General features: G+C 36.7%; 2 protein-coding genes across 4 annotated transcripts; both read right to left on the bottom strand.

Moving 5' to 3' along the window:
- Positions 1–5,550: 5,550 nt before the first annotated feature.
- Positions 5,551–11,850, bottom strand: LOC128856255 (uncharacterized). The gene is made up of 2 exons (XM_054091550.1): positions 11,459–11,850; positions 5,551–5,691 (listed from the first exon to the last, which is right to left on the bottom strand). Exons 1-2 carry the CDS (start codon positions 11,660–11,662, stop codon positions 5,566–5,568), a joined length of 330 nt encoding a protein of 109 aa, XP_053947525.1. The 5' UTR covers positions 11,663–11,850; the 3' UTR covers positions 5,551–5,565.
- A 1,792-nt stretch (positions 11,851–13,642) lies between these two features.
- LOC128856976 (arginine/serine-rich coiled-coil protein 2) lies at positions 13,643–16,879 on the bottom strand. 3 transcript variants are annotated; one of them, XM_054092456.1, is made up of 5 exons: positions 16,711–16,869; positions 16,332–16,489; positions 15,377–15,656; positions 14,911–15,102; positions 13,643–14,832 (listed from the first exon to the last, which is right to left on the bottom strand). In XM_054092456.1, the coding sequence occupies exons 3-5, from the start codon at positions 15,380–15,382 to the stop codon at positions 13,786–13,788; spliced, it is 1,245 nt and encodes a 414-aa protein (XP_053948431.1). In that variant the 5' UTR covers positions 15,383–15,656; positions 16,332–16,489; positions 16,711–16,869; the 3' UTR covers positions 13,643–13,785. The 3 variants fall into 3 exon arrangements, with proteins under 3 accessions (XP_053948431.1, XP_053948428.1, XP_053948430.1); XM_054092453.1 differs by lacking the exon at positions 15,377–15,656 and having other exon boundaries at positions 16,332–16,472; positions 16,711–16,879; XM_054092455.1 differs by lacking the exon at positions 15,377–15,656 and having other exon boundaries at positions 16,711–16,868.
- Positions 16,880–18,408: the final 1,529 nt, after the last annotated feature.

Below are 18,408 nucleotides of genomic sequence, written 5' to 3'. Positions count from 1 at the left end.
TCGAATCGCAAAACTTATTAAACAACCTAGTAGATATTTACTCAAATATTTTATTTTGCCTGAGGTTAGCTTGAAAATAAAATAAATGAGAATGAACGCAAGGCTCAAATTGGTCCTTACTTTGGAAAATATAAATCCAAAAATTTAACGAACATCAAAATCCGAGTAGGTTTCCGTTTAGTTGCCCATGTCTGTATTTAATGCTAATTAAATAGTAGACGTGTTAACCTGATTTTAATCTAAATTTAGTGTACGTATTTAGTTATACTAATACATATTTTTAGGTAAGAAAAAATGGTGTACAGGAAGTGACATAAATTGAATTATAAATTTCTAAATGACATTTCCAGCTCGTAATAACAAATTATAGAAGAAGCAGAGTTGTGCAATTTATGAAAGACATACAGACAGTAAGTCTTGGGCCCGCACAGCACTGTGCACATGAAACAGGTAAAAGACAGACCTTTGAAATCAGAAGTCCGTTGTAGACCCGCTCATTTGCGCACCAACCTGAAGGCACACTGCAAATCGGTGCAGAAGCTTGGCCTTAACAACTTTCCAGAAAGCTGCTACTGTTATTAGTACAGTTGTGCAAAAGATAATTATCAAGGGTACCCACCTACACAGGCACAAACCGAAAAAACAAAAAAGAATGGCTTTATGCTAGATTTCATAAATATAAGGGCAAATGTATGAATAGCTACACTCGGTAGAGAAAGTATGCGTACAAGGAATCAACAAAAATAATTCATTGAAAAAAGGTATAATTTGTATAAAATCCAATTTGTTTTAAATTCATTCAAGGATATTTAGCTTTCAATTTTATGAAAACAGAAGAAGAAGAAAAAAGAGATAAATGCTCCACCAATAACAGACAAATAAAACAAAACATGCATTTGCTTTCAAATTAGAAAATCGAAATCCGGGAGCAGGACAGCTGAAAAGAAGGTGTTGAGATGATTCAACCGCGTCCTCAAGACAGCTTCTGCACAACGGACTTGAGGCAAACTCAAGTCTCACCGCATGGACACCTCACGGACAATGTCCGATAAGGATACCCACCAAACTCGAAAATTGGGGCTTTGTTAACCTTAGGAGTTTCCTCGAGCGTCCCCGATCTACCCGTGGCCAGAAGGATCTCGCGACCTTGTCCGTTTGCGCACTAGCCCAGCGCTCGCTGAGTTGACTCGAGACCCATCTTTCCAGGAACAGACCACAGGTTCTTAAGGGAACTCCAATCCGCTCATTTTGCGACGAAACCGTCTCCAAAGTTCCCTGTATAGCCAGCTCATCAGCTAAGCAGTTTCCCTTTATGCCGCTGTGACCGGGAACCCAAATGAGCCAGATATGGAAGTATTCGGATGCAATCGAGAGAGAAGCTAGACATTGCCCGACCAATCTCGCACGCACAAACAACGAGCTCAAAGCCATAATTGCCGCTTGGCTATCAGAGTAAATATTTACTTCCTTAACGGCAATTACCGAAGTAAGCAACCAATCCACTGCTTCCTTATTTGCGGCTACCTCCGCTTGAAAAATACTACAGTGGTCCGGAAGCCTGAATTTGAGCTTGATGGGGAGCTCCTTACAGAATACTACCCTTCGTCAGACTTCGAGCCAAAGCTAACTATCCCTTTGATTCCAAAGACGCAAAACTTACTCTCATCGGGGAAAATGACCTTCTTCCAAAACTCCTGACTTGCGAAAGCAAAACGCTTTTTTGCGCGCCTGCTTTCTTTAGACTTTTGCAAATTGTGTCAGTGGAGATGACCTTTTCAAAACTTGTTTAGTCGGTAACTCTGCTGGACGCTTTGCAAAATGTCTGCGCATTTTCATTACTTTTTCTAGAAAAATGTGATCTTCTAACAGTCAGACCGATTTCACGATATGTTTTTTATTCTCTGAAAAGTTTAACCATAATTTCCCTTTCCTCTCCTTTAGCCGGCATTGCATATTTTAAATTTGAAAATAAATAATAGCATAAATAATAAGCATAAAACCCGTTTTAAATTGTTGATTTTACGAAAACAAGTAAGAATATAACTTTGCGGCACTTTTACACTATTTTATGACACGGGGAATACCCATTTTACTACATGTACGCAGACTTTTCCTACGCTGCGAAATGAGTTTTTGTTGCAAATTTATCGATAAAAAATGTAGCCAGATTTCCATTGGGCAAGAGACTAGCAATAAAGCATAGAATTTGATTTTTCTCGGAAATTTGGTAAAGATAAGTTTTTTTTTGGATGAAAGGAAATAAGACAGAAGCATTTACGGAGACTTTCTCTGCCGAGTGTATGTACAAGGCGAAGTCCAAAATAAACAAGACTGGCGTGATAAAAATGTTTTTGATGACACCATCTTTTTAATGAATTAATGCGTTGGGAGTTGCATCCCTAGCTGACTTCCAGTGAAAAGTTCGGTTCAGTGGAAGCGAAGTTATTGCATCTAAAGTGTTAGTATATTTGTGTCATCGGTACAAAAATGAGTTTCGAACAAAGAGCTAATATCAAATTTGGTTTTCAAATGGGTAAAACGTTTACTGGAGCATTGGAATTGATGGAAAAGTTTATAGCGATGATTGTCTATCTCGTGCCAGAGTTCATAAGTTTCAGCGATAGTTGTGAGGACAGAAATGACAATGAAGAATGGATGACGGGCCACCCAAAATCAGTAATCACCGAAAACTCCATCGAAATTGTTCGTAAATTTATCAAAAAAGAAGCGGAATCATCGTTGAAATTCATGGAGTAGAAGTTGAATATCTCCATCACATCGATTCATCGCATTTTAACTGATCATTTGGGCTTACGAAAGGTCTGTGCACGTTTCATTCCGCACAAGTTAACTGATGACCAAAAATTGCTCAGAATTCAACATTCGGAAGACTTCATTAAAGAGGCGAGAAAAGACGAGAACTTCCTTCAGAACAGTGTAACTTGTGATCAAACGTAGTGTTTCGAACATGAACCTGAAACTAAGCGTTAAAGTGCCGAATGGAAATCTCTACACGAGCCACCATCCAAAAAATCGCGTTTGGAGAAGTCAAAAATCAAGTCGATGCTCATTACTTTTTACGATTCCAAGGGAATTTTAAACAAGGAGTTCATACCAACGGGCCCAACCGTCAATGCAATTTTCTATCTTGGCATTTTGAAGCGTTCGTTGCATCGCACTCGTCGAATTCGCCCTGAATACCGCGAAGGAGGAAGCTGGCGCTTATTGTACGAGAATGCACCAACTTATCGTTCCACTCTTGTGACTGTTTTTTTGACTAGAAATCGCATTTTAACCATCAATCACTCACCATATTCGCCTGATGTGGCTCCCTATGACTTCTACCTATTCGGAAAATTGCATTTAGCCATGAAAGGGAAACGTTTTGCGTGCGTAGCGGTCATCCAAAAAAGCTTGTACCAACATCCCGAAGGACATTCCGGGCCTGAAACACTTTTTCGATAAACTTTTCGATCACTCAAAACAGTGTATCGAGGCCAGATGGGGACTATTTTGAATAAAAAAACTTGAAGTTATCAGAGCAAAGCTCCTGTCGTTTCTATTTTACCCCAGTCTTGTTTATTTTGGACTTCACCCTGTATTTCTCTGTGTTGCACTCATAATTTTTAAGAAAGGTTATAAAAGGGCATATTTATTCTTTATTTAACGGAGCGAATTAGATAAAGCGCGCTTATTAGTTCACAAATGCAGACATTCATATGTACAAAGGTGTGAACTTCCACAAGAGCGCATATGAAAGCATGGTAAGTACATATGTACGTGTGTATGTATGTAGTATATAAATAGAAATAAGAATAGTGCCGCTTATCTGCAACTAAAAATTATTCACTGGCAAAGATAAAATTATATACAATTTTTACGCATACACACAAATGAACATAGGGAAGCACATTGATCTATGTATTTTATATGTAATTATGTGCAAACAGAATATGCGACAGTTAATTTATCCCACATCTAGTCAAACGGATACAGCTTTTTTTACTTAGACATGTGCACGCGTGTGTTTACAGACAATATGTCCATATATGCACAGTGTAATACCAGATACTACCTGACGCTTCGAGGAAATTGGTACCAACAACGGGGTTAAGGATGAGCACAGCACTAAAAGTTATCGCTGTGTGGATTTTCACTTTATTTGGTATTGATTTAAGGCGCGATAAAGTGAATTATACTCATTTGAAGCACCACAATATCGGTCTGTTAACGGCCAATGCCACTAGTGCACGGCCGGTGTTGGGTTTATCTCATTTATTTGACGTTCTTTTTAAACCTTTTTGTTTTTTTTCTTTTTGTTTAAAGAGATATCATTATTCAAATATTGGTTGGGGAATATAGTTATGCATGCATACATAGGCGTAGCATGAAAGTATATACATATGTACATATGTATGTAAGTACGCACAATCGTGCCTAACATGCGCTCATGTCTACATTAATATGATTATAGCTACATCAGCCCTGGTAAAGCGTGTAGGAAAAGAAATGGCCTAAAACACTCCTAAGGAGTGCAATAAAAATTGAGTTCAATTACAAACTAAATTAAATTCAAGAGCAAATGGATTGTCATATAACACATGGACTGAAAAGTCCCGTGCATAACACGTGGATGGCACTAGTTTTATTGCATTCATCTGGTTTTCAGTTAGTACTAACCGGAAAAAGACAACTGTTAAATTTTCTTGATCTTCTACTCAATAGTTCGTGAGTTCTTGTGCTAAGAGCGACACTACTTTTGTTATTTTCAAAACAATGGAAAAAAAATTTCATGTTTTAACTTTACACTGCTTTTTGATGGGAAAAAATACTGTTCAAGTGAAGCAATGGCTTGAAAAGTGTTATGGGGACTCCACTCTATCAGAAACAACAAGAAAGCGATGGTTTGCTGAGTTACACCGATGATGCACAACGCAGGGGACGTCCAAATAAGGGCGCTAACACCAGAAAACATCAAAAATATTCACAAAATCGTTTTGAACGATCGAAAAGTGAAGTTACATGAGTTAGCTGACATCGTAAAGATATCAAAAGAACCTGCTGGCTTTATATTGCAGGAGCATTTGACTATGAGAAAGCTCTATTCAAAAAGGATGCCGCGTTTGCTCACTGTTGACCAAAAACAACAAGGTGTTGATGATTCTGAGCAATGGCAAAACTACATGAATTGAACTTTGAATTGCTTCCACATCCACCGTATTCACCAGTTTTATCTCCCACCGATCACTGCTTGTTCGCAGACCTAAAAAAATGATCGCCGGTAAGAGTTTTTGCTCTAATAAAGAGATTATCGCTAAAACTGAGGCCTATTTTCAGGCAAAAGATAAATCGTGCTACAAAAGTGGTATTGAAATGTTAGAGCGGCGCTGCAGTGATTCCATTGTTCTCGATGAAAATTACGCTTATTAATAAAGTTAACTTTGAACAAAAATCTTGTTTTCTTTGTTAAGCCCGGGACTTTTCATGCCCATGTGTTAGCTCTGCACTTAAAAAGTACTGAAATACAAGAAATCCAGGCTAGACTATACATCTTTGGCCCTAAGCTTAATTGGTTGCTTGCCATTTTTCTTTCTTGCATGAACTTACCGATTTCGACGTACTTGCAGATCCACCTCCACTATCTAAGATTTTCGTTTGCATCTCGTTAATTTGTTTGCGCAGCAAAGCAATCTGAAATTAGAAATAATTCAAATTTAGTTTTATCAATTTTTAAATACTGAAAAAAGTAATAATAATAAGGTTATTTGTCCCATTAAAAATAACCATGTAGGTAGATAAATAGATGGAATCATTTTCCACAAAAAACTTACAAAACTATTTACAACATTTTTCACTTCATTTAAATGAATATACGCCAGTGACTCTAAAATTCGATTGCCGGAAAAATTAGGCTGATATTTATTTACTAAACTATTCATATATGGGGCATTCTTCGCCAACCGGACACCCCCATCTGCCCAGAACAGTTTTTATAAAAAAAAATTTTCCCTATGCCGAAATAAAAGCTTATGTCATGTACTTTAATTTGTCATGTGGCACTTTTTAAATATTCAAGATGGACGACGAATATTGACAAATATGTTGGAAGCTTAACAAAAGATTCGAGTCTGCAGCACAAGTACCAGAAATACTAAAAAGCCATTATTAAAAGATTTTCCAATTCTCCAGAAGAAAAAAAAGTTTTACTGTGAAAAAAATCCTGTATTATGAAAAAAAAATTCCAATTTCAGCAATTTCCTTCAATATTTATATTCAGCAGCGAACCCAGAAACCCCCGAGCATCATGTCAATATTCGTCGTCCATCTTGAATATTTAAAAAGTGCCACATAACAAATTAAAGTACATGACATAAGCTTTTATTTCGGCATAGGGAAAAATTTTTTTTATAAAAACTGTTCTGGGCAGATGGGGGTGTCCGGTTGGCGAAGAATGCCCCATATATATAATATAATATTAATACGGAGAGCAAAATTTTGTCGTACCTTTTTTAGTATTTTAGTCAGAGAAAAAAGTTGAAACATACAATATATCCATGGATATCATATATGGAGACGGTTTGCACAATGTATTAAAATAGATGCATAAGTGAATAGGTGCAGGTAAAATTAATCACACTATTTTACCTATATTATAATATATCATGTTATAATAAGCATCATGATATTATATATAGTATATGTATCATAATATAAAAGTTGATAAAACAACTGGAAACTTATATATTGTGAATCAATACTATTATTAATTTGATTCAGAAATTATGATGGTCATGGATTAATTAATTATTGTTTTTTATTATGGTTTTTCAAACAAAATAAATTTTTTTTCCGTAATACATGAAATTAAATGTTTCCAATTCATGAATAAAAAAAATTATGATATTTGAAATACACAAATATAGGATCGCTTAATACAGGTAAAATGGGATATTTTCACATTTAATTTTACTCCATCTATTCACACATATCATGTAAAAAGTTTCAACATAAGCTATCCATTTATAATATATATGTTTCAACTTTTTTGTCTGTCAGTTAGGTTAGGTTAAATGGCTGATTTTCGTTTATATTAACCGCTTCAAACTACTGATATATTACCTGTTAGTAGTGTTAATACAATTTAAAGAAATTTCCTTTTTTTATGCCCACTTGTTGGTTTTTTTAACCCCATTTCGTCCCATTTTAAACTGGCAACATTTTGAAACATACAGTATCCCCATACCTGCGCCGCATGTGTTTGGACAGCTCGACAGACTGATTGAAACATTTTCCATTTCACACCTAATTTCTTATCAAAAAAGTTATTCCATGTAAAGTTAAAACTTTACATTGCGACGTTGTTCCTTTTTTCTAAATGTTTCTGGAAAACCATTTTGGGTGTAAGAACCACACTCAGGTAGCAGCACGTGTCTGTTATAATAATATTCTCTCGTTTATATTACCATGTTTCTTTTTTCGATACGAAAAACCATTATTGCCGATTGGGCTAGGTTAACCTCTAAATTCCATTTATCACAGAAAGCCTCTAAATTATTTATAATTTTTTAAGTTTTTTTTTTTCATCTGCCAGAGAGAAGCAGTGTTATATTTAGATCGCCAACTTTCAAACCACTCATCATCAGGTAGCGATTACAGCTCAGGGTGAGCTTTAGCTTCATCCACAATCCTCTTCCAATCTACACGGTTCATAGCAATAGATCTCCAGCTCCTAACTCGTAGCTTTTTCAGGTCGGCTATGGCTTGATCAAGGCAGGTTAACCTTGGACGTCCTCAGGCTCGGGTCATTAGACAATTCGTTGATAAAAAAGATTTTTGGGGGCGGCTGTCTTCCATGCGCACAGTGTGCCCTAACCATCGAAGTCTTTGGAATTTAATGTATTTCACGACGTCTTCTCCCTGGCATAAGTTTAACAACTCATCGTTGTAGCGTATGGGGCCAAACACCCTTCGGAGTACTTTTCGTTCGAAAACTCTTAAGCTGCTTTCGTCTTTGCTTGTCAATGTCCAGCACTCGCAGTCGTAGGACAGCACCGGTAGTATTATTGACTGGTGAGAAGTTTACATTCACGTATGAGCAGTTTGGACTTCATCAATTTTGTGTGGGCGTAATATGCTTTGTTTGCTGCTATTATTCTGTCTTGTGTTGTGTCGTAACCACGAGTACTGTTGTCATTTTTTATTAACACTCCCAAATATTTGAAGTGCTGAACACCTTCAAAGGTTAATGTCCCGATTTGGATGTTTTCAGGACTTCGTCTTTCTTCGCTGCGGAAAACCTTCAGGTATTTAGTTTTGCCTTCATTTATTCTAAGGCCTACTGATTTTGCACGAAATTCAATATTACAGAAGGTTTCAATGAGATATCTTTTGTTCCTTGCCACTATTGCGATATCATCCGCGTACGCGATTGTTAATCCTAAGCGACTACAATGGTTTCCAAACTTCACTTCGTTTTTTATCGCATAGTGAAGAAGGAGATTAAATAGAGATGTGGAAAGCGCATCGCTTTGTTTTACGCCACAGGAGTTTTCGAAGGGCTTTGACATTGCTTGTTGTACAACTACTTTTCCAGTGGTGTTGGTTAGTGTTGCCATGACCAGCTGAATAAGTTTGTCGCTGATACCCAAGTTGGAGAGCGCTTCTGGGATTTTGTCTCGGAGGATACTATCAAAGGCTTGTTTGAAATCGACGAACAGGATGTTGCATTCATGGCATTTTTCAAGATTTTGCTTTAACATAAAGATTTGATCTGTTGTTGATCGACCTGGGCGAAATCCGCCTTGGTATCCGGCCAAGATTTTTTCTGCTTCCGACGTTAGCCGGGATGCGAGGATTCGAGAAAAGATTTTATATGTGAAATTTAGGAGAGTGAGTCCACGGTAGTTTTCACAGTTTAATTTGTCTCAATTTTTGTGAATAGGAGTTACCAACCCTACACGCCATGCTTCCGGAATGCTGCCTCGGTGCCATATTCTTAAAACGAGGTGTAGCAGAACTTGACGTCCGTTGTCGTTATCACAGTAAGCCTCTAAATTATTTATCATTTCGTTAAGTGTTTTTATTTCATCTGCCAAAGGGAAGCAGTGTTATATTTAGATCACCAACTTTGAAACCACTACCCAAATCTTTATATATACATGTCATTTAAATATAGCGCAAAATGTAAAGGAGACATCAGACGCCCTTGCTTTACTCCAGAGAACGTTTCAAAATCATCTCAATAATATTCCTGTCCGTATTATAGATCTTGTCTCTACATATACTTGTTCAATGAAGTTAACAAATTGGGAGGATATTTGTAAATGGGCAAAAGTCCTGGGTACTTTATCAAACGTAACTTTAAAAACAACAAAAAAGCATAACCCTTTTCTTTCCATTATATTTTAGGTACACTATTGACGCCATGCTATAGGTATTGTCATATATACGCTACGGAGAGATTTGATATGAGGATGGCACTTCGGCCTCATGGTCCTTTAAGCGCTCTACTCATCACAGTACCTCATCAAAACCCAGTGCCCCTATTAAACTTGAGTTAGAGCTGGGTTGGGCTGAGCGTATATGCCTTTCTTCTAGCTACAATTGACCGAGATGTCTCAACCTGCTCCACCCTATAGCGCCGCATACAATGAGAAGGTGTATTGGAGTCTTCGTGAACTGGTCGTAGAAACGACAAGAGTCAGTGGACCATATCCCAGCCGTGTGCAGATGACTGCGCAATCTGCAATGTCCTGTGAGAATGCACGTGAGCATTCTCAGTTTATCTTGAGGAAGGGTTATGATTTCCAAACCCTCTTTTGATTGTACCGCACCAGTAAGGGGCGTATGCTATAACCGAAAGTCATGTTTCGGGGTGCATCAAATTATTCGTTTTACAAAGTATGTTGTAAAAATTATAAGACGATACTATTAATTACAGGAAAATATATACATACATGCAGTTTATTTCATAAATATTTTCATATGCAAAAATTTGATAAATATTTGAAGTGGCTTTATTTTTATAACAAAACAAATTTATTTTATTTGTGCGCCAATCGTGAAAAAAGGCAATTATTTACTTAAAGTGATTTAGAAAAAAAGTAATTGAAAAAGATGTTATATTCGGCACTGTTTCAAAATTCTTTTCACATATCAACAAAATAAAAGATCAAATAAATGTGCGTTCCGACAGTCGGTTTTACGTTGCCGGAACGACCCCGATTTACTACATATTCGGCCAAGGACTGTCACTCCAGCAGCACTCCCCGTACTCGTACATGTATGAAAAATATTCTTGCTGCTATAACACAACAACATCAGATAAATATACATGACTATATTTATGTTAATATTTGGCGTGCCCATCTGCAGCATCTATGCCGATGTTGTTGTTGTTGTTGTAGCAGTATCTATGCCGATTGTAACCTCCCGTTGATGAAATTAGCTTTTTTGTCATATAGTGGAATCTTTTGCCATTTCTCTTTGTTGCACCGTATCACGGTGTTTTTGTTTTTGTAGGGCACCCATTTACCATTTTCTTTTTCAAATACGACCATACATTTTCAATTGGGTTCATATCTGCGCTTTGGGCAGGAGCATCTAGCGCTTTTAGTGTTTGTACTTGCCTGCTTGAGGGTTTGCCTGATGTGCAGACAGCAAATCTTGCCAGTAATTCTTTTAACTTTCAAATATGTAAAAGAAATTTTAAACAATATTTGTGCTGGAAGGTAACTAATTTTTACTGGTCCAGAGATCATATTAACAAAGACCCCTACAGGAACATCAACTGTAAGACTTTTCTACGACAGTCAGGTCTGCGGTAGCGAAATGGCTAGCGTTAATCTCTGTGGAAAGATTGTTATTCCAGCAGCATTTAAGCACGAATTCAAGAAATATTTGAAAAGAGAGAGATTACATTAAATATGATCCCAAATATGTATATGTCTATATACTAATGATGAGCACATTGCATGAAAGATTCTGACCAGCCACAAATAATATATGTACCTATATGTCTATATAATTGCATGGATGTGTGGCCGCGCTCTTTCTCCAATTTGCGGGACGCGTTCTGTTGTTCTTCCACAAATGGAGACACCTACAATTTTGTACATTTTTTTGAATTTGAGATTTTTCATAGCAGAAATACACTTGGAGGTTTGCCATTACCTGTAGCGGAGCGACCACTACTAGAAAAAACACTGCTACAACAACAACAATAACAGAAAAACATTGTTTTTATCATTTGATGTTTCAAGCCTAGTGTGGCATTCGCGCCCGAACCCAACCAAATGGTAGTCACGCACAAGCCCATTCGACGCAAAAAATAAAATTTGCATATGTCAATTGCGTTTTTTTTTTCATATGGTATGTTTTTGGGGCATAACAAATATATTTTGCTCCAATTTTGGCCATAGGAAATCTCCACAAACGTCTTTTACTCCCATGAACTTACTTCGTTATCTTTTTCATTGCATAATTTGTCTAACTGTTTATTTTCGATTTGTGTATCAGCAAGCAGTTCAGCCGCTGTACGTGTTTCAATTTCTGGGCCTCGATATTCCTCATCTCCTGGACCTGCTGTCTCGGCAAGCACCTCCTGAGCGAGAGTGGTTAGTTGGCCTTTCAATGTATTCAGACTGCTGTTGAGCCAAGACATATTTGAAATTCCTCGAACGCTTACACAATTGTTACACTATAATATTTACTCTATTTAAACAATATTATTTTTGTGTATTTTTTATAGTTAATTTATTTATTTGCGTTTTTACATTGACAACTTGGCAAAATATCTTTTTCTTATGTTTTGTCTTTATTGTTGTATGCGAACTGTCAGCAAACAGCTGATCGTTGAGTTTTGAAATGCTCTGTTCGATTCGTTGCAATGAAAACAGTGAACAAATCTACACCGCGAGAAATAACCTACGGCGAATACTTTCAATGCAGTTTACTCATAATTTGTGGATGTCTTAAATGCATTACGTGGGTTGCTATTTACATTTCTGACATTAGACATTTCTAGTTTTGTTAGGTGCCATCTGATGATTTCTTTGGAAAGTTTGACATAATTTACAAGAAATGCACCCTGAACTTTTTGGATGTATGAGCCAAATTAGTGTTGTTTACAGTGGCGTTAAAAATCATCTAGACAACTTTTCGTGCGATTATTTTTCACAATTTTCGAAGTGGGTTAACAAGGCCAGATTGCATCATTGAACTAAAATCATTAGGCGGTATTAGCACCGACATAAGCGAGTGCAATAAATATTTTTGTAGTCGCTGTTCGCTCCCCAACGAATTCCAGGAAGGTTGTCTAAAATCACTAGTTCTGCCAGAAAATATCGATTTGTACGCGAAATGATTGAGCAAGATTGTCCTGTCATATACTGTAGCATCCTAGATATACTGATTAAGGCATCCTTGGGCATTAATATGATGAGCATGAATAAGATTTTCCATGATCACCTTGTGATAAAAGAGGTGTGTTCGCGTTGGATACCATACAATTTGCAAACGCCCTGGAAACAAGACTGGACAAGGAGCTTTCAAAATGTATCCAAAAAACGCAAAAGGGTATTGATTATCATGGAAAATGTTTTGAGAAACAATAAAACCGCTACCATCCACAAATGTTAATTGTTTTCTTGTAAGGTCTGAAGTATAAATAGCAAACCTCGTACTTAGATATATTTATACCAACCCTGCTGTAAAATAGCTATATTTTTTTCTAGGCGCTTAACGTTTAAAGTTGTTTGAGTTTATAATTATTGGGCACAGCCACGAAGCAACAGTGGATATGGGGTACACGCCTACCCGGCGTTTTGAAGATTCATAAGTTTAAGAAGGAGCTGCCGTAATAACGGAGTAGGCGGGTACAGTTAGTAAAAGCTGCCGTAATCACGGAACATACGAGTACTGTTAGAAGAAGCTGCCATAATAACGGAGATATCAATAGTTGCTTTGAATTCGCACCTGTTGGACTTCCACTGAGACGCAATCGCCTGCTAAAAACCACACGGACAACTAAAAACTACGTTTTTAACGGTCCACATAATCAGGAAGTTAGGATCAACTCTCTGCACAACGAGGGTGGACTTTTACAGCCGATCAATCAATACCTTCGTACCAGATATTAAACCACGTCTATTACCATACCCCTAGGTCAAACAACATTTCAAACATTTTTTTTTTTTTTAATCAATTAATTGTTACAAATACCCTATTAATTTGTTAATACCTTTCCCCTCAAAATTCTTTTTTCTCTTTTCATTAATTGTTACCAAGTTGTATATTGCCGATTGGCGTTTGTGTATTAATTAAATAAATAAAATTCTTTAGTGACAGATACCCTAAGTTCTGTGATGCCCCCGAACGACAGATATTGTTTTATGAACCGTTTTTTTTAAAGCCAAAATACTCTCGTAGGTTTGCTTTTTTTTGATGAAGCGTGTCCGCTATTAGAAATAACATTTGCTTACTTTTCGGTCCCTGCCGCTGCATGGTAGTCACTCACATATCATTCGGCTAGGTGTCCGCTATTGCGTATTTTCCCGCTGAAAAAGTCTACTTCAACAGGCTCCTTAAAATATTGACTAAGCATTGGTGGTTTTCTTAGCTTATCTCTTTATAACACGTAAAATAAGCAATACTTTCCCAAATTAGGAATTTTAGTTGACACTAAGTTTCTACCATAGTGTACTTTATTATTTTATTCAACATTTCAATTCTCCATATACATTTGAATTATTACACACAAAAATGAGCCGTAGTGCTTTTACATATTCAAAACGGTCGAGCTTGTGAGCTGAAACCTAGCCCAACGCCACGCATGGTATGAGTAGCCTGACGTGCCACTTCATATTGCTGTTCCATATTTGTGAACATTACCTCCCGCGTTTTTACGTCAGGTGCCGCTGTCGGTATAGGTTTTGGTTCGGCCTCTTGTCCTTCGCCCTTTGCGGGAGCACTGCCTTTAATACCCATCAAACGCATAAATTTAGATGCCACTTTACCGTCGGTATCTTGTGAAAATTGTGCACTGCCCCACTTTGCCGCAGTGTCCTCAGACTTTTTAGCGCCCCAAAGTAGCTTGCGTTTTTGCACTTGCTCGGCGTATTTATTTGGATTTATAACATTCGGATTATAGTAACTAGGTAGTTGAATTACTGCTGGTTCACATCCATTATTTATCGACGTGGATACTGGAGCCACGGCAATCACATTTGGCTGTTTTGGCGCAGTGTCACTGAGAGGCAACGATAGTAATGCTTCGGTGCTACGTGTGATGCCTTGTGAAGTTTGCATATCTTTATCTTGGGATGACCGACTATCAGGTTGTATCTTGCGTTCCATTTCGAGAGCTGAGAGACGTGCTTGCTTCAGAGCTACTTCTTCGCGTTCGCGCTCACGCGAGTCACGAGTCGGCGTAGCGGAACGTGATCGTGTGCGATGACGCGAATACGATTTTTCATCATGCGTTGATCGCTTGCTATGGCAATGACGCTGCGCTGAAGACGGTGGTGGGGAGCGGGAATTACTGCGACGACGATGACGACCACTAGAACGTTCAGATGAGCGATCAAAATGCTCTGAATGGCGATGATCAAATGAACGATTATGATTATGTGGACGAAAAGAGGAAGAGGTAGCAATTGAAGAGGAGGAATCATGACGTGCACGTTCATCACGCCCATTGCCACTATAGCGACTATTTTTGTATGAAGAAGAGGTGCGATAGCGATCATCTTCGCGAGGAGGTCGTCGGTTATCATAGTTGTCCCGTTCTCGCTTATGTTCATTTGGATAATCTCTTGTACGTGGGCGTTCGCCCTAAAATTTAAGGAAACACACAATATTATTTTCTATTAATTATATATGTATGTATATTATATTGTATATCAATTGCACCTTATATTCGTGTCGGTTGTGTTCTTTTGTATAACGAGTGTCTCTTGGCTCTCTCTCTTCTCGATGGTCGCGCGCAATGTCGCGGCTATCTCGCCTAGTATCACGATTGTCACGCTTGTTGTCGCGACTGTAATATGCAGATGATGTAGATCTATTGACACTACCATAGGAAGTCTTCTGCTTTTGTGAATCCTGAAAGAGAAAAGTTAGTACAAAACACTGTAATGTTAATAGTGCGTTTCAAGTAGCTCTGCTTAAAGGTCTACAAAAACTAATTTTAATAAACATCTAAGCCTAAATATATGCCCGTTTGACATCTTTTACGTTTTAGCCATGCCCACCGAAATGCTTTGGTATGTTGTTTTTGTATATTTTTCTTTAAAATGTATTCTACAGTTAATTAAATAGCCTGCAAACAAAATTTAATTACTGTTTCTTTTTTTGTTTTTAATTTGTATATACTCACGTTCATTCACAGCGCAACTCCTACACAGTAAAGTTAAGTATGTAATGGTAACACACATAGAAAAATTCTCCTTCGATTTTTTATCGCATTCCTACAAAAAATGTTAAGGTATTTTTCTTTCTGGCGGAAAATTTTTAAGTTACACTTTTTATTTGTGCGCTCCATTCAGGTCGCCGGTCATTATTTTAGCTTTTGACGCATAACCAAACCAGGGTTGCTGCTGGCTTGATTTATAGTTATGTAGGTGTGCGCACGTAGAGATGCAGATTTAACTTTTCGACTTTTTATATATAACAACAATAACAAAAGTGGATAGTTTGTTAATTAAAAAATTTTAATATGAAATTAAAGCTATGTATTTACAAAAAATAATGATAGAAATGCCTAACCAACAAGCGAAACTTAACAGATTACAATTTGTTTCCCAATCGAACAAGAATAATGTGCGGATATTTCATGTGACTTTACAGAACTTAAGTCAATTAAAACGCCTTGATCCATATATACATATACTTAGAAAATAAAATTTATAGTTTCTTTCCGCTTTCATGTGCGTTTAAAAGGTGTCGATCCTTTAATTACTTTTGCTGTTAAACATTCTTAAATTGTATATACCCCGTAAACAAGTAAATATGTTTTTCTTTCGCTGATGTGGAGATAAACTTTGGATGTAAAATTTGCATCAAAAAATAACAAAAAACAATGAGATAATGCAGTTAATTCCTATCATATTCGCACTAAACAAGGAATAATTAATATCCAAATTGGAATTAACAATAATCCCGCCGGTAAAAATGTACCCACATTCCTACTATGAACCGAATCAGTAAGATTAGGTATGAAGAAGTCGGCAAATATCCATATTTAATAAGAAATACACATAAGCACCCCAAAAAGGTACAAAAACAGTTATGCTATATATACATACATACATATACAATATAAAAAAATTTACCTCATCTCTATAATTGATGTTGCGGGTAGTAGGCGTAACTCGTCTAACCCCACCACTACTGCCTTCGCCTAACATGGTTGTTTCCTTGCCATAGGAACGCCTTAGTCGACCAGGACTGCGACCGCCGCTTCCACGTTCAGCCTAAAGGAATTTGGCAACTAGTCATAAACAGCAAACTATGTTATTTTCTTTATGCTTAAAATATTACTAATTAACAGATATAATCAGGAACAATTTTTTTCCTTCTTAGAACTTTATGGTGAAAAGGACGTATACACACATAGGCAACACATTTTTCATCGTCGCCATTTTTTTTCATACGCACTATTTAATTTACATCGCTATAACAAATTTCACATATAACCAATTATACACTTACTGTGGTATGATCCATGCTCTCCTCTTGTTCGTCTTCGCTACTGTAATTAACCAGTCCTTCCATGAATAATAATAATTATTTGCAATAATACAGTTTGGTCGCAATTTTTCCTGGTTTATAAGGTGAAAGAATGAAACCCTTGACAGCTCTTTAATCGATAATTTGGCACTGTTCGTCTAACCTTGCAGAACTATAGTGCTGCCATACCGTATACTTCAGATATCATACTATTCGGGGTTTTCACACCGAGCTAGTGAAGAAATTAGGAGTTGTTCCTTAAATTCTGTGGGTTAATTTGTTTCTGTAAAATTTTTGATGTTACGAAAAAAGTTTTATCATTATATCAGCTGATTGATAAGATCGGTTTTCCCTTTAATGAATGAGAGGAACAAACGCACACGATTTACCGAAAAAAATTTGAATTCCATTTGAACTGTGTTATACGTTAGTATGTCAGCTTTATTGCATTGGACAAAACGAAATATTGAAACTTTTGAAATCAAGCTTTCAACGAGTCGTAATAGACCCTAAATAATTAAAAAAAAAACAAATCTGGATTTTTAGAACTGATATTGTAAACCCAATGGACTGGAATCTGAATTCGTCACAAGTTTTATATAGTTTCCTACTATGTCCATAGAGTCGGAAGATTCTCAATATCTTCTGAAACGTTCTTTTTAAGTTTGTTTATTTATTAAGAAATGAAGCTGTATCTGTAAAACTTCTTCATCTTTTATAATACATCATTGTTACAAAGATCATAATCAATTATTAATCAAAATCGTAAATGTAGTGAAAATTTTCTATTTAAAAGCCTTGCGACTCTGGGATGTTTACGCACTCAAGCCAATTTCGGGTGATAAAGAAAAACAAATTAGACTGCTCGCGTGCAAAAATTAAAGCCGTCAATATTAAGGGGGAGTTCCAATGCACGCTTAATTTGCTTCGACAACTGTCAAAAATGAATATAAATGTACTGAAATGATTAAAAGTTGCCCAAATGAAAGCTTTGCTCCATTTCCTTGAAGCGTTTCAAAGTGACGAGTAACGCAATATTCTATTTGGCAGCAGTTTGTTGGCTTTTGACATTTCAATTTCATGCGTCGTTTCGTTTCTCTTTTTTATTATTCCGATAGTGCAGAGAACGTTAAATATAGAGAATTCTCACGAGCTACGAATAGTGTGAATTGTCAAAAATGAAGTGAAACCGCGAACACTATTTCACCTCGCTTAACTCGACAGCGGGGAAGTTCTTAACAGAGCTGATTACAGTGAATTATGTACAAGTACATTGGCTCTGCTTAGTTTTTGGTTTCTGTATGAAATCAAATTGACGAATGCCGACGGCATTTTGCAAGGCATTTGCTTGTGTATTTTTATGTTCCCTTGATAAACGAAATTTATTCAATCTATATTTTCAAACATATACAACCAAGATTTAAATAAAATCAACATTTAAAATCAAAGTAACTTTAATGTTTGTTGCTTTAATATACATTAACGTTCTCTGGATAGTGTTCAAAGTTACCATTGCCTATTGAAGCTTAGAAAGTAGAGCTGAACAAAGCAAAGCGATCCGATAAAGCAAATCTGCATTGAACCAACCGCTTTAAGTTGTCCTGTAACAAAGCTTTATATAATAAAAGTTTGGACAAAATTAAAAGTAAAGTTAAGTACCGTAAATAAATCTCTACTAAC

This window comes from Anastrepha ludens, chromosome 3, assembly GCF_028408465.1.
Source record: "Anastrepha ludens isolate Willacy chromosome 3, idAnaLude1.1, whole genome shotgun sequence".
NCBI lineage: Eukaryota > Metazoa > Arthropoda > Insecta > Diptera > Tephritidae > Anastrepha > Anastrepha ludens.
Note: the sequence above shows the minus strand (reverse complement) of the source record. Positions and strands in the feature narration are given on the sequence as shown.

What these genes read in the sequence shown, in the direction of transcription:
- LOC128856255 (XM_054091550.1), bottom strand. Translation starts at nt 11,662, where the DNA reads ATGTCTTGGCTCAACAGCAGTCTGAATACATTGAAAGGCCAACTAACC. An exon ending in GCAATGAAAAAGATAACGAA is followed by an intron (nt 5,692 to 11,458) that starts GTAAGTTCATGG and finishes TTCTAATTTCAG; the next exon opens with ATTGCTTTGCTGCGCAAACA.
- LOC128856976 (XM_054092453.1), bottom strand. Translation starts at nt 16,773, where the DNA reads ATGGAAGGACTGGTTAATTACAGTAGCGAAGACGAACAAGAGGAGAGC. An exon ending in ACATCAATTATAGAGATGAG is followed by an intron (nt 15,103 to 16,331) that starts GTAAATTTTTTT and finishes TTTCTCTTTCAG; the next exon opens with GATTCACAAAAGCAGAAGAC. An exon ending in ACAACCGACACGAATATAAG is followed by an intron (nt 14,833 to 14,910) that starts GTGCAATTGATA and finishes CTTAAATTTTAG; the next exon opens with GGCGAACGCCCACGTACAAG.